Source organism: Rhipicephalus sanguineus, chromosome 5, assembly GCF_013339695.2.
Source record: "Rhipicephalus sanguineus isolate Rsan-2018 chromosome 5, BIME_Rsan_1.4, whole genome shotgun sequence".
NCBI classification, from domain to species: Eukaryota; Metazoa; Arthropoda; class Arachnida; order Ixodida; family Ixodidae; genus Rhipicephalus; species Rhipicephalus sanguineus.
This window is the reverse complement of record NC_051180.1, coordinates 26109458-26124499: the sequence shown is the minus strand read 5'-3', so window position 1 is coordinate 26124499 and position 15042 is coordinate 26109458. Positions and strand designations below refer to the sequence as shown.

Below are 15042 nucleotides of genomic sequence, written 5' to 3'. Positions count from 1 at the left end.
CGGCCATTCGAAACACCGCAGTACGGTACGTCCCACGATCAGAACGACTCGGCGGCTGAAGCAGCTCTGACCAAGCGTGGAAATTACGGGACGGCACAGCAAGGCAGCCTTGCGAGACACTCCGCGCTGCCGATGGTCAGTGTCACCGCTCCGATGGGGCATAAACGGAGCACAGAGAAGCCGATGCTATCGGCACCGCCGATTATGACACCACGCCCGAATGCCATCGTGCTCGGACGTTATCCGACCTCGAGCGAAACGGCTCAGGCGTCTCCTGAACCGATGCCTGAATCTTCGGAGTCGGATGGCCGGGCACCGTGGCGCGGACGAATTATGAAGATCATTAAGAGCGAAAGCGTCGGTGGGACCGGAACTACCAACAGCGTCAAGCGTAATCCCGCCTCGGCCCACGTCAAGTCCAGATACTCTGGAACGGCGGATTATCAAGGTGACGTGAACGTTCAATTGGCGTTGTCTCAGAAATGGTACATGATGAGTGTCGAGGAGTGTCTAAGCACTTACACTTTACGTTTCATTGTACCGCCATAATCAGTTATCTTACAATTGAACTGTTTCTGTCAATTTACCTAACATTTGATGGAACGTAAACGTTTATTCTGTGGGTGATTTAAAAACACATGACGCGCTTGCACACTTCCGATGTACATGAAGGCTGCAACGAAAGTATTGGAGACGTGCAGATGTGAAGAATCACAATCCGTGTTTCCATTTTTGCCGATAGTCCGTCTCCGCTGTTAAAGCTCTTCATATATCGGGCAAACGCATGGCCTTGTAATAAAGAAACCGACCTCACGTCTATTTCATTACGCTGTGGCATAAAATGAGTGTATACACCATATTCCTAAACGTGCGACCCCGCAGTTCTCCATCATTTTACGTCTCTGTAACCGCCACGAGAGAAAGAATTTCATAAAATGTGGTCAGCCCACAGCAGTTCATAAATTTCTCCTGCACGCCTGCTCGCTCACTGGAGTATATGGTGTTAAAACTGTTTCTCTCTTTGCCCCCTCTTTTGTTTTACAGTGACGCTTCACAGGCTGCGCATGGGCCTATTTGCCAACGACCAAGACGAACCTTCCGGTCCTAGTCGAGCGAGACGAATCCTGATCCTGGTGCCACTCGCTGTGCTCATAGTCGCGCTAGTATTTGTGCTCTTGATGCGCAGGAATCGCGTTCTCCACAAGATGAGCGCCATGCCTGAGCACGTGAGTGGGCAAATAACTCAAGAACTCTCCCCTTCTCTTGGTCTTGATGGGCCGCTTCGTAAAACATCGATTGCTATGGTCTGGTAGAGTGAGACTGTCTGAAGTGATGGCGGCGATGATCTAATGGTCACTGCTGGTTCTAATGGAGTGCCTGCAGCTTACGCCAAATTACTGTCGCATTCACCCCCCCCCTCCCCCCTTTTGACGTCAGTACAAGCGTGCAGTTCTTTTAAACAGTTTTATTCGATAAAAAAACGTTAATTTTTTTTTAACGTATTCATCTCAAGCTGTAAGAGATGCTATATATACTGCAAATCGGTTCTGCGGAATCCCGCAAGGTGGCGGAAGGGTCAAGAAAGGGAAATCGACGACCACCCGTTGGTAACACGAACCCACAAGGAAATTCATACGGATAAATTTTCTTGTGTCTTCCGTGTGGATTTTCGTATAGATTTCCTTGTGGCTTGATGCTATGTGGTCTATGGTGTGTGTGTGGGGGGCAAATTGTATTTGTGCCGCGCTAGACGGTGTTGCTAACAATGCCTTTGGCCCCCATTTCACCGAGAATCTTCTTCAGTATTAAATGTGACGACAATGACCTGGTGTCCCTGGTACAGGAAGAGAGTGGCGTGTGCTCGAACGAGGCATGCCGCCGTGTGGTAGCGTTCGCGATGGAAAACACGGACCTGGGGTTCGACCCATGCTTAGACTTCCACCGGCACGCCTGCGGACGGTGGTTCGCCGGTAGTACTGCGCGTAGAAGCTACGTCGACGAGAACCGGCTCAACTTCAGCGCAGCTGTCCATGGAGCCTTGACACAGCTGCTACGCAGGGCTCAGCCCGGAACCGTTGACATGTGAGCGGGCTAATGCGCTAAACAGTAAAGAAATGGTGTTCTCTGCAGGCTGGAATTGTACACTTTGTTAGCAGGTTGATGCACTGTTGGTTTAAGTAATAAAGCGTAAAAACCAAAGACATATTAAAAGGAAGCACCATGGAATAGACGTTAGATCAGCGTATGTTCCGGTGCTTAATCTATTCTGTTTTTTTTTTCATTTTTTACGCTAGATTACTTTATCTACAAATGTCAGCAAACAAAACCTGTACGCTTGCCTTAGATGACTTTCTGCGGGGTCGTTTACGTCATGCATGAACTTCATGTATTGCGACATCCGGGCAACGGGGCTCGGACCTTCCAGAGTGTAGCCGTTCTGTACGCGTCTTTGCCGTGTCCGGTGAAAATGACACCCTATAGGGGTTGAAAGTGAAGGCCATTTCCGCTGAAATAAAAATACTTCTGTAGGAACCGCATCTTTGAAAACACTACTTGATCACCACACTCGAGAGGGGACACACTGGTGAACCTTTTCCGCAAAACAAGAGACGCACCCTACACCCCACGCAAAGCTCTTTCACGCGTACGCTTCCAAATAACTACGCAGCTAGAAAACTGATAAGCCATACTTTCATACACGGGGTCCTGCGGAGATATCACGTCTAAGGAAATGAATATATGAGCCGGAAGTCCTATAACATATCTTGACCATCGCGCCCGGACTGCAGTATTGCGGTATAATGCACTGTGATTATAGCAAGGTTGCCGAAAGCAGCGCACATCCTTGCGGATTCGTTCATGCGCAAACAACAGGAGCCAATATGCAAATCTGTTGCACTTAGGCTCCATAGCTTCGTCGTAAACGTGGTGCCATCACACGGAAGAAAAGGCCGACAGTGTTCCTTATAGCAGATCAGGCTTCTTCAAGATGTGGTTGAGGACATAGCGAAATCAGAAATGGTATGCAGGACGACTCATACTAATGAGATTCGCCTGCGCTTCCGCAGACCGCGCGGCATCGGAATGGCTCGCTTCTACTCCAGCTGTCTCACTTACGCCCAAAAACGCCCGAGGACCAATGCCCCGGCATTGCTGGATAGAATGGGTCTCAACAAGAGCTTGTGGACCGACTTCACGAGTGTGCAGCAGCTTCTGGACCACGTTGTGACCACAAATCTTCGCACGGGTCTTGCCGGACTGGTTCGGGTGAGCAAGGGCGAAAACTCGGCGGACGGGCCTCTGGTCATGGACGTCGGTGAGAGCCTTCACTCTACGCTCGGTGACCACGCCACGTCGTTCGTGACTGTCATACTTCGCGAACTTGGCTGGCCCAAGAACAAATCGCTGATTGCCGCTCTGCAGAGCCTGGACGCCAGAGTTGAAACAGCGAGGAACCAAGTCAACGACTCCCTGCCGCTCAACGCCACTGGCGTCGGAGAGGTACATACAGGACTATACAGCAAAACGTCGTATAACAAACACCCCATCTAGTATGCCGATTCCTTACTTAGGTTAATTCGAAGCAGTTGCCGGTGGGTGATGATTCAGCGTTTCGGTTGGTGTGTACTTCTCTTCCGCCGCTGAGACTCGCTAAACGGCCTCCAGCGGCATAGTGAACAACAAATGATAACGTCAAAGTAATGTGCAATGCCAGATAGCGCCTTTCAAAAGCGCTAGCACGCATGAGATAATAATCTGCATGATATAATTTTTACTGTGTCGATTTAAGCATGCACCTGTCACCTGCGGCATAATGGTTAAACCATTCGGTCGTCTGTGATAGGAGACCTTGGCTTGTAACTTACAATTTGTGTACAAGTAATTATTTTTTATAGAGGCCAGCTGTCCGGAAGTATTAGAAGGCTCCAATTCAAACACAAATCTATCGCATTAAAAATTCTATGACGATTTCTGCAGAGAGATCAATTTTGACTGCATCCCTCCGCAAGAGAGACTACATATATACTCACTCACTCACTCACTCACTCACTCACTCACTCACTCACTCACTCACTCACTCACTCACTCACTCACTCACTCACTCACTCACTCACTCACTCACTCACTCACTCACTCACTCACTCACTCACTCACTCACTCACTCACTCACTCACTCACTCACTCACTCACTCACTCACTCACTCACTCACTCACTCACTCACTCACTCACTCACTCACTCACTCACTCACTCACACTCACTCACTCACTCACTCACTCACTCACTCACTCACTCACTCACTCACTCACTCACTCACTCACTCACTCACTCACTCACTCACTCACTCACTCACTCACTCACTCACTCACTTTTTGAATTCTGATCAACCCAGAACGCCGCGACTCCAATCCTGGGCGTATCCTGGGAGGACGTGAAGGACGACGCCCTGGCGCATGCCTCCCCCTCGTCCAACGAATCAACAAACGCAAAGGATACGGTCGTGAGCATCCAGGCGGTGGATGCCCTAAAATGGGCGATCACAGCACTAACCACGACAGATCTGCGAGCCGCGGGCCTTTACTCGCTGCTGCTGATGCTGGCGCAGGTTATGAAGTACCCTTACTTGCTGGCGACCAACTACGCCGGCTTTGAAGACGTCACGTTGTGTTTACAGGTGCGAAGCCGTGAATGCTGTCCAAAACGTAGGTCATCGGTCTTATCGGGCCAAAATGAACGCGAAGTGGTTAGCGCGCATGTGCTATAAGTAAAGGGCTCAGGTGCTGCTTATAGCCAGAGATAAATGGAACGCCATAGGCCGCTGAATCGAGCATTCGTGTCATAACATTAGAAATAGTCCGCCTCGTTGATACAGTGGTTATGGTGCTCATCTGCTGACCCGAAGACCGCGGGTTCAATCCTGGCCGTTGCGGTCGCATTTCGATGGAGGCGAAATGCTAGAGGCCCGTATACTGTGCGATGTCAGTGCACGTTAAAGAACACCAGATGGTCAAAAATTCCAGAGCCCTCCACTACAGCGTGCATCATAAGCATATCGTGGTTTTGGCACGTAAAACCCTAGATATTATTGTCTCTCAGGTTTACAGAAAGTATTACGTTCTGCAAAAGCGCGCATAGACGCTTGCGATTAGCTTTCGGTTCGGTCGACGAGGAAACATGACGTCCTCCGGTACCGCTCCTGTGCATGATAAATTCCCTTGCAGCTTTGCTATTAAGAGTGTACGTTGTGGAGCTTCGCTTGCTGTGCGTATTTGGCTGCTCCGTCTGCAGGCCACTGGTGAGCACATCAGCGTCCAGTTCACCTCATGGCTGGCGCGTACGCTGGAAGTACGTGCAACATCGGCCTACCTCGAGAATATGGTCGCAGCACTGAACCATGGCATGGAAACGAGCACGTGGCTCAAAGAAAGCTTTGCAATGAACATCGCCGACTTCCAACAGAAGCTGATGGTCAAGACGGCAGGTAATCATCGAGCCTCCTTTCCGAGCAGATCACTCGTAACTGTCATATGCATGCACGCTCAAACGTCTCAAATTAAGATACACGGAAAGCAACAACGAAAGGACGCACGCACAGTTGCGCCGGGTTCTCTATTATGGTTACCGCAGCGCCTCCTCCCCCATCCCCGCCTCTCCTTTTGGTCGAGTCCGAAGGAAAACAAGCTTCGCAATGCAATGCTAAAAATGTGGAGGCGAAAACGCTAGAGGCCCGTGTACTTATATTTAGCTGGACGCTAAAGAACCACAGCTGGTCAAAATTAACGGGAGTCCTCCGCTACGGCGTCCCTCATAATCATGTTGTGGTTTAGGGAAGTAAAACTCCAACAAGTAAATTAATGGAACGCAAAAATAAAAATGAAGTGATGACGTGCTTCTCACAAAAGTCTGCTATTGGTCCCCGGCTTTCCCGGGGTAAAGATGGGAAGTAAACAGTTCTTAGAATCCAACGTCAGAGGTCCACGGCCGCCGTTATCATAAATAATGTGCATGACCATAGCCTTGCAATTTAAATAATATTTAAGTACTTCAATTAATTACTTTAATTATTAACTGTGTACTCAAATTAATAATTTAATTAACCATGCAAGTACCTCACAATCAGCAATTACAACTGAGGGATCGCTAACACATCCATGTGATTTCTTTATCGCGTAAGCCTTACGATCCTTACGATGGTATACATCCCTACCTTTTAAATGCGAAGCATTTCTTAGCGAACCTTTGGCACTTGAGCGTTTCTATCTACGTATCTATCTATCTATCTAGCCGCCTACGTCTGGGTGCTCTCATGATTGCCTCCTTAACCTAGAGTAGACCAAGATTAGCATGGGAGGGTAAGAGGATTTGACGAATATGATTGTCGGGCCATGACATCAATAATGTGAAAATCCTGTCGTGTACGTCGTCAAACCCTTTCCACTAGACACGTGTGGCACATACCCGTTTTCCACGGGCCGCAGTGTACGGGTATGCGCCACAGGTGATTGACAATTTATATCTACCCAGGAATGGCGAGAACAGACATTGGTTACTTAAATGCGAGAGCGTTAAGAAAAACCAACATCGGCAGCGGTGACTTGACGAATGGAAAGAATGAAAATTAAGATCCCAGCAGGAATCGAACCCAAGCATTCTGCGTGGCAATCAGGTATTCTACCACTGAGCCACGCCAGGTCTATAAACTGGTTTGGAAAAACAGCCTACGCAGGCGTAATATCGGTGTAACATCACTTGTGGTTGTGGTGTTTGCCATCTAATTTTACAAGAAAGCAATGATCACTACATATGTACTCCTACGATGCAAGCGTCATATCAGATTAACGTCTGTCGTTAGAGTGTTGTCTCCGCTTTTATAGCAGTCTAATAAACATTACATTAGTACTCGTATAATTCAGCAAGCTATATTGAAGCATTGCTCGACCCCGGAGGAATACATTAACGAAAGTTATATATGATATCCACATCACCGCACCGTTAAGTGCACTTCGCCCGCCAGAATGACGCAGTGTCCTCTTCATTTCTTACGAGGCTGGGCGATGGTCTCACGCTGACCGAGGATGATGCCAGATTGATTGGCATCCGCTTTGTTGACTAGGCAACGCACAGGTAGTCTACGAATACTACAAGTGCCATCCACTGATGTTGGTCTACGTAGCACTATCCAGGCCTACCAGCCTCGACGACCTATAATTCACCAATGCGAATGGTGGCGTCAGGTTCCGACATGTCGCCGGCTCTATCGACTCACAATTTGTCGACGAAATGACCGAGGCATTCGCGAATTCCAACAGCTCTACTATACCACATATTTCACTACACATGGACCCCTCGATACTGCGATCACGACCGGATCCTATAACAAGTCATGACCAGATGCTGGTGCTCACTGAGCACGGTGATGATGACCTTGTTCAAGAACTGTCAAGAACTTCTTCCACACATGCACACGGGTTGGTAAAACGTGCGTGCGTTCTCCATCATAAGGGACAAGTATAAGCACTACATATCAGCTTACCGCTTCTGGTGTGTGTGACACCACGTTGCCGTTGGCAGCGTTACCCACCCGTAAACAACTGGTTATATAACACATATACGGCTCTTCAACATATATGTGTGCGTATAAAATTCATACAAATCTTTAGCGTCATTTTGTGACGTGTCGCTCAATAAAAAGATTACGCCACAGTCACCTTCCCGCCGCATGCTTCGCATAAAATTGACTCCAACGGTACGTGGGATCTGCCGAATTTTTTCTATAAGCGCCGTATACGCAGGGCTTAAAGTCAGGGGGGCTCGGCCCCCCCTTTCATTTCTTAAGGAGGGGCTATATATGTATGTGTGTATGTATGTATATAGGTCGTCGCCCTCTGGGAGCTGTTTGAAGCCTGTAAAATAAAGAAAACACGTGGATGTGTTAACGATACGTCACTTGTACTTGTCGATAATTACGTGGAGTGTCTAGATGCTAAGTTGTGACGGCAGCGTTTCTTACGACTTTGGATGGCCAATGAGCTGACGTCCATTTTTGTTTATTGTATGTATGTCATCTTTCACTCGATAAAATTCAATTGCGAGTCTGCACACGCCCTTTCTTGTCTTACGTCGTCCGTGTTTCTATGTTTCTAGCTTAAGAAACTTTTTCAAAGACGAACTTCCACCAACTAGCCCAACTTGGCGCCCTACTAAGCAATAACTCAGCCAGTAAAAATACATAATTATGCCCTTCGTTCTCAATCAGGGAGCGTCATCACCGAAGGCTGCACCGCCAGATCAACGGCAACCCGAAAGGAAGCGAGCTACAGCGACGACTTCGTGGCCAACATTTTGCTGGCTCGCAAGACGGCCGCACAAACGTGTGTTAGCGCCGACGCTGCCGCTGCTGTCCAGTGGCAGCTAAAAGGGCGTATCGAGCCCGATCACGCCGGGGCTTTAGTGGTGCCTACCGTAGCGCTCACTCCAGACATGTTTCACGCCGATGCCGGCGAGCCGAGCCTGGACTACTCGACACTGGGCGTGATGCTGCTCATCGAGTGGGCGCACGCCGTCAGCGCCCGCAAGCCGGAGCTAAGTGTGCGCCTGAGCGAATATGCCCAGTGCGTGCGCAGCGACGCCACGGGCCTGATCATGGTGAGTGAGCAGCGATGCGCTGGGGCATCGCTGTGGTGGAATTGACGAAGGTGGCGATTCGGGCTTGTTTGTTTGCGATACATTCAGGTGTTGAACACGGGACTAAAGGAGGAACGGGGACTCAAGGAGGATCGTACACTCACACTGGCGCTACAGATAACAACATTGTCATATTGTCGACAGTAGCGCCAGTGTCAGCGTGCGTTCCTCCTCCTGTCCTACAGGTGCTCTTTTTTTCGTACTGAGGTGAACAGCTCGCGTGTTCTGGGGTAGTGGGGGTGCTGGAGGACGTTTGCGTGCCGTATCGGAGGGAAAGAGGGGAGTGAGCGAGTGAATAAACTTTATTTCCCTTTTTAAGATATGGTAGCCACCGGAGGGGATAGAGGGTAGTCTGTGATCCAGTCCCAGCAGGCGTCCGTCACCATTTCGTGTGGCATAACGGCAGTGTACCAGTGATGGTAGGCCATGGCCCATGGCCAATCCAACCTCGAGCGTGGGCCATTACTTCGCGCAGCTAAGCTCGTGAAAAGGTGGCGCGCATCCTTCCTTGCAAGTAATTAGCAGCGGTTGCGAAGGTTGAATGACTGGAGATGGCTGATCACTTAGTGTGCTCTGTCTCCTTGCTGGCTTACGGAACGCTGGCGTGATTAACCGCGCGAACAGAATTGAGTCAAAACATATCACATTGCATATCGCTTCTTTGAGACGGTGCGATGCTGCTATATTAGGCAGTACAAAGTAAATAAACAACCACTTACTGCTACTTACCGTTGCATCTCGCGTACTTTATCTTAAACGAGAAGAAATGTTATAGGTTTGATAACTCCTCTTCGCGCTGTTAATCAAGTTAGCACGGTGAAGGTGATCGTGCTTGCCTGTGCACAGATGACACCATGCTCGGTTATTTAGCTAGTAAGCAAGTGATCACGGCAGCGTGTTAGGCGATACAGATACGAGCCTTGTGTTGGATAGCTGCCTCATGCATTGTTATAGCAGTGAGTACTTCGCTTTTCGAACGAAAGTGACATTTCTTTTAAGAGTTGATTAGGTACCGGGACACTGGGTGAAAATTGCTGTTATGTACGTTTACATACGGACTGTTCTGAATGAACTGAAACACATATAGGTGTTTTATTTACACCAGAACACAATTTACCTTTGCGTCACAATAATAACCTGTCTTGCGCGCTTTTGCTTGCTTCAACGCCGCGCACCCAGTACCGCGCGCGAGGTCTGCCCTATAATTTTACTCAGCCAGACTTTTCCCGTCATTGTTTAAAGTGCAGGCATATGGCCATTCCGGTATTGACGATAACGGCAGCTGGGGACCCAATTATATTGCACTGCAAGAGCACTTCCAATTGCCTCCGAAAACCCGGGGACCCAAGGCAGGACGTTATGAGAAGCAGGTCGTCACTTCATTCTCATGTTTGCATGCATTGCGAGGCTTGTCTCCTTTCGGACTCTACCAATGTGTGTGTGTGGATGGGGGGGGGGGGGGGGGGGCTGCGGTAAAATTTGCTCCGTCCCCTAATGGAGAACCTCGCTTGCGCCTGTGCTAGAAGATGTGAGTACGTCTCGCTCCTGAAGTCCAGTATAGCCGGAATATTGGTGAAAACATTGATGAACGCCGACCAAGATGAATAATACTGAAATTGCGGCTCCCACGCGAGAGCCTTGTTCGAGATTGTGGACAAGGCTCCCGTGAGGGATCCGAAATGTAATTAAGTATGTCTCACCTTGGTCGGCGTCCATCAATGTTTTCACCCATGTTTCTTCCCACCAGACGAGATTTCGTCAGACCCCCCGCTTCATAGCTGGAATCCCAGCCTCTTCTACCCTAACAGGATACTGCAAAGTTGGTCGTAACACTGCAACATTTTCGGCGCGCGCAATGAGCGCAGGCTGACAATGTGAGCGACGCGAGCCTTCGGACAATGGTGTTCCTTCCCTGGGCCCTGGACCTGGCTCTGGCCGCCGCCGCTACGCAGTGGCGCAAGGGCAACAGAAGAGACCGCAACAAGGACTTGCCTATTGACGAGGACGCCGCCACCGAGAGGCTCAGGCTGCAGCTCTTCTTCCGGCGCTTCTGCCAGACCACTTGCGGCGATAAAGAAGCTGCCAAAGTGTGCCTTTATGGCATGCTACGATCGAGCCAGTTTGCCCGCACATTCCATTGCAAGTGGCCCGAGAAGGACGTCGACTGTTGCTATCCGGGAAATGGCGTCCGTTTGCGAGCAGCGTCTGCATTGCAGGAGCTCCTTGCGTAGTTTCGTTATTGATGTAGGGACTCTGGTCGGGGCATTTGCATTTCGTAGCAGTGCGTCGATTGTATCTGTGAGCTCTCCTGCTCCCTGTTCGTGATGTTTGAGTGAGCAATACATGATTTACGAAAATATTGCTTGCTGAGCCGTTATGCTGTACGCCTAAGGACATGTAAGCTCATCAGGTGTATGTAGCTTGAAAAAAGAGACCTCTATTCGCAACCTAATTAAATGCAACTTGAACCTCAGAATAACAGAGAGCTGAGCTAGCTGGTATACGTATTAATTCTAGAAGACAGGGCGTGAAAACACGGGCACAAGAAAAAAGTCAAGACGCTATACTGGCGTTTCTAGTGTCTTCTTTCATGTGTCGTGTTTGCACGCCCTGTCTCTCAGAAGGAACTTGAACCTCGTTGCACGAATGCAGGTCACCCATTACATGCCTAAAACAAGAGAAATGTTCATATTTGTTTGCAGGAGTAATTGCAAATCTTCAAGGATTAATAAAGGGCCCCATTGAAAATTCTGGTTAATAACCTCAAGTTGTAACGTGACGTCTTTTGGGAGTGTTTAACTAGAAAATTTAAAAAAAAAAATCGGTTCATAATCGGACATGTTAGAAGAAATTGATATGCACCGTTACCATATGCCTCTAGGAGACGAGCTTCACTGCCACACTCACCCCGTTTCGTCACGGCCACCCACCGATAGTGGCACTATTGCGTTCTATCAAGCTGGAGGACAGTGAGCGCATCATGTTGACGTATCGAGCCCCGCCCACTTTTTTTCTTCTCTATCTATTTACAGTCACGGTGGTCTATAGTGGTTATGGTGTTCGACTGCTGATCCTAACCTGACCTAACCGAAGGTCGCGGGATCGAATCCCGGCTGCGGCGGCCGCATTTTTGATGGAAGCGAATATGCTTGAGGCCGGTGTACTTAGATTTCGATGCACGTTAAGGAACTCCAGGTGGTCGAAATTTCCGGAGCCCTCCACTAGCTACGGCGTCCCTCACGATCATACCGTAGTTTTCGGATGTTATACCCAAACAATTATTATTGTATTACTCTCTTTGTTTTTTGCTTCTCGGTGCACTTGCAGCTGGGTCATTCCACGCCAAACGACCCAGCCATTTTGGCGACCATCTCAAATATATTAGAAAAAATATCGCCCTGATTTCTTGCATTGAAAACATTGAATTGCTGGAATATTTCGGAGAGAAAAAAAAATCGCGTGGTAGCCTTCCAAATTTCACACAATATCGGCTGAGTGTTGTTTGTCAGAAAAATTATTCTGAGAGTATCGTTTCTTGTTTCAGTGTCAAATTTGGCTTAAACATTAAGCAAAGGTGTTTGTCAAAGTTGGAAGCTCAGTAATGTTACTGCAATTTTTCAGTCATGCACGCCTGACGAATACGTGCCAAAATGTTCCATGTTTGCATTTTTCCCCTTATAATATTGCGCCATGTATGAATATCTGAGTAATGAATACTTACTCTACAAAAGGTATATTTTGCGTTAAAAATATTTTCAAACCACTGATGTTTCTAAATCTTACGAGAAAAAATCACAAATTTGAGAAAATCATCATTATTGTCCACATTGAGACGCAATTTACACCACGTGATGCTCCAATTAAAAATAAGCTTTATACGTACCTCAGTCGAAAGCGAATGAAGAGTTCTTATACACGGCAAGTTTTATCATTAACTTTTTTTGGTTTAAGGAAGAAAATAATTTTTGAAGTTACCCATTGCATGACGGCACTGGGGAACTTCATTGAGGAAGCTGCCGTACGACCAAATGGGAAATGGGAAGTCATGGAGAACTTCAAAACTTATTTTCTTCCTTAAAACAAAAAATGATGGCTGGTCCCTCCGTCATAGGAATCGATATAACACGAAAGTGAAACGTGTCGTCACAGAAGTAGTTTATTGTTTATAGTGCATTGGTATATGAGAGCTTGTACAATGTCTACTACTGTATATAGCACCGCTTAATGAGGACGCATCTCACTCCCGTTGAAGCCTATTGGCACATCTCCGTACCGGTCACGACTAACGCCCATGATCATGATTTAACCCTTGCGGTTTAACATATACGTGGACACCGCATATGGTGAGTCTCGCGCAAAGGTGGCATCAAGAAGCACATAATAAACACTGATACTCGATATGCACTCCTTCAAAGCGTCGTGAAATGCGAAGAGAAACGCTACGCGCGTCGTGTCTTCCCTCTAGCCTGGCCGTTACTTCTCACAGGGCGAGCGGGGAACGCATTGCGACAGCCAGGCGAGCGTCGGAGAGCTATTTTTCGATGTGGATATGCTATGAGCGGGGCTTGAGCTAAAGCTGCCACCTCACGGTGTGTTAAAGGGGTCATGAATCACTTTTCCAAGTAATGATCTAATGACCTCAGTATCGGAGTTTACTGCCTCCCGAATCGATCGCCGCAAAAATTTCTCGAATCCGTCAAGAATTAGCGGAGTTACGGGGTGTGGGCGCACGCTCTCAGCGCTTTCTCTCTTTTCTCGTGCCGACGAGCGCACTGGAAGCTACGCGGGGAGGGATGGCACGGGGGAAAGAAGTTACGTCAGCGCGCGTCATAAAACGCGATCGCTCTCCCGCTGTGATTCGCGTGCGCGAGCGCGGCTACCGTGTACTGAGGAGTGCGGCGCCGGCAAGTGGCGGCACCCCGTGGCAAGAAGCGCATCTGATCCGAACGCCGCTCTCGATTTACGTTGGCTATCGGCCAATGAGGATGCCAGGGACGTAGCCAGAAATTTTTTTCGGGGGGGGGGAGGGGTTCTACCATACTTTATATACGTTCGTGCGTGAGTTTGTATGTGTGCGTGCATATATAGGCAAGCGAAATTGAAAAATTTCGGGGGGGGGAGGGGTTGAACCCCCCCCCCCCCTTGGCTACGCCCCTGGAGGATGCTATGTCTTTTGCGACGCGGCGATGCAGATCACGACGTCAATCGGCAGACGCCCCGCCCACCGACGAGAGTGAGAACCGGCCTCTGTTTGAAAAGAGGGCGCCTGCGAAAACAGCAACTTCGCGTTCCGCTTGTAGCCTTTACGCGGCGCGCACGACTGCAATATTTGGCTGAGCAGTTCATAGCCGTGTCAACTTTCCGCAGGATGTGTTTTTTCAACAAGCCCAAGGGTTGCTTCATGACCCCTTTAAAGCGTTGACGAAATTAAACTTGTATTGGAAACACGCCGAATGGGACGGTGGTAGCAATGGCGCGTCTTTTTTTTTTCGAGCCTGGTGGCACAGATCTCACCGCCCCATTATAAAGGGGACCCTCAGAGCATCCATCCATGTAAGAGAATTAACCGTGAGAGGAAAGTGTGAAAGATAAAAGGCTCGTTCATGTAGCCTCCGTAATGTGTTTGGCGGTAGCTTAGTGGGCTAAACGCCCGTCAGACATCGTCTCGGATCGAGAGGTCGTGGGTTCGTCTCCCGTCAACAGAACTTTTTCTTTGCCATCTGATGGCGTTCATTTTGCTGACGTACTTCCGTGACGAAAATACGTCATGAAAGTCTTGGTAGACCCTGGCATAAAACACTTTCGCATTAAAAAAGTAATGATAAAACTTCCACTCTTTATTTGCTTTCGACTGAGGTATAACGCTGATTTTTAATTGCATCTCAATGTGTACCAAAATGACGATTTTCTCAAATTTCTCATTTTTTCTCATAAAACTTAGAAACATCAAAGGTTTGAAAACATTTTTAACGCAAAATATACCTTTTGTAGAGTAAGTATTCATTACTCAGATATTCATACATTGTGCAATATTGTAAGGGAAAAAATGCAAACATGGAACATTTTGCCAAATTTTCTTGAGGAGTGTATGACTAAAAAATTGCAGTAACATATCGAGCTTCGAACAACTTAGACAAACACCTTTGCTTAATATCTAAGCCAAATTTGGCACTGAAACAAAAACCGATACTCTCAGAAGAATTTTTCTGACAAACAGCACTCAGCTGATATTCTGTGAAATTCGGAAGGCTCCCACGCGACCAAAAATTTTCTTCTCTCCAAAATATTCTAGCAATTCACTGTTTTCAATGCAAGAAATCAGCACAATTTTTCTCAAGTACATTTGAGATGGTCATCA

At 48.1% G+C, this 15042-nt stretch overlaps 2 protein-coding genes across 2 annotated transcripts; both read left to right on the top strand.

Moving 5' to 3' along the window:
- The first annotated feature begins 1049 nt into the window (after positions 1–1049).
- On the top strand, positions 1050–2094 carry LOC125758703 (neprilysin-like). Its single transcript, XM_049416229.1, has 2 exons — positions 1050–1226; positions 1844–2094. The coding sequence occupies exons 1-2, from the start codon at positions 1065–1067 to the stop codon at positions 2084–2086; spliced, it is 405 nt and encodes a 134-aa protein (XP_049272186.1). The 5' UTR covers positions 1050–1064; the 3' UTR covers positions 2087–2094.
- Positions 2095–3084: 990 nt separating this feature from the next.
- LOC119393988 (uncharacterized) lies at positions 3085–10945 on the top strand. The gene is made up of 5 exons (XM_037661201.2): positions 3085–3501; positions 4393–4674; positions 5289–5481; positions 8257–8645; positions 10550–10945. The coding sequence occupies exons 1-5, from the start codon at positions 3085–3087 to the stop codon at positions 10913–10915; spliced, it is 1647 nt and encodes a 548-aa protein (XP_037517129.2). The 3' UTR covers positions 10916–10945.
- Positions 10946–15042: the final 4097 nt, after the last annotated feature.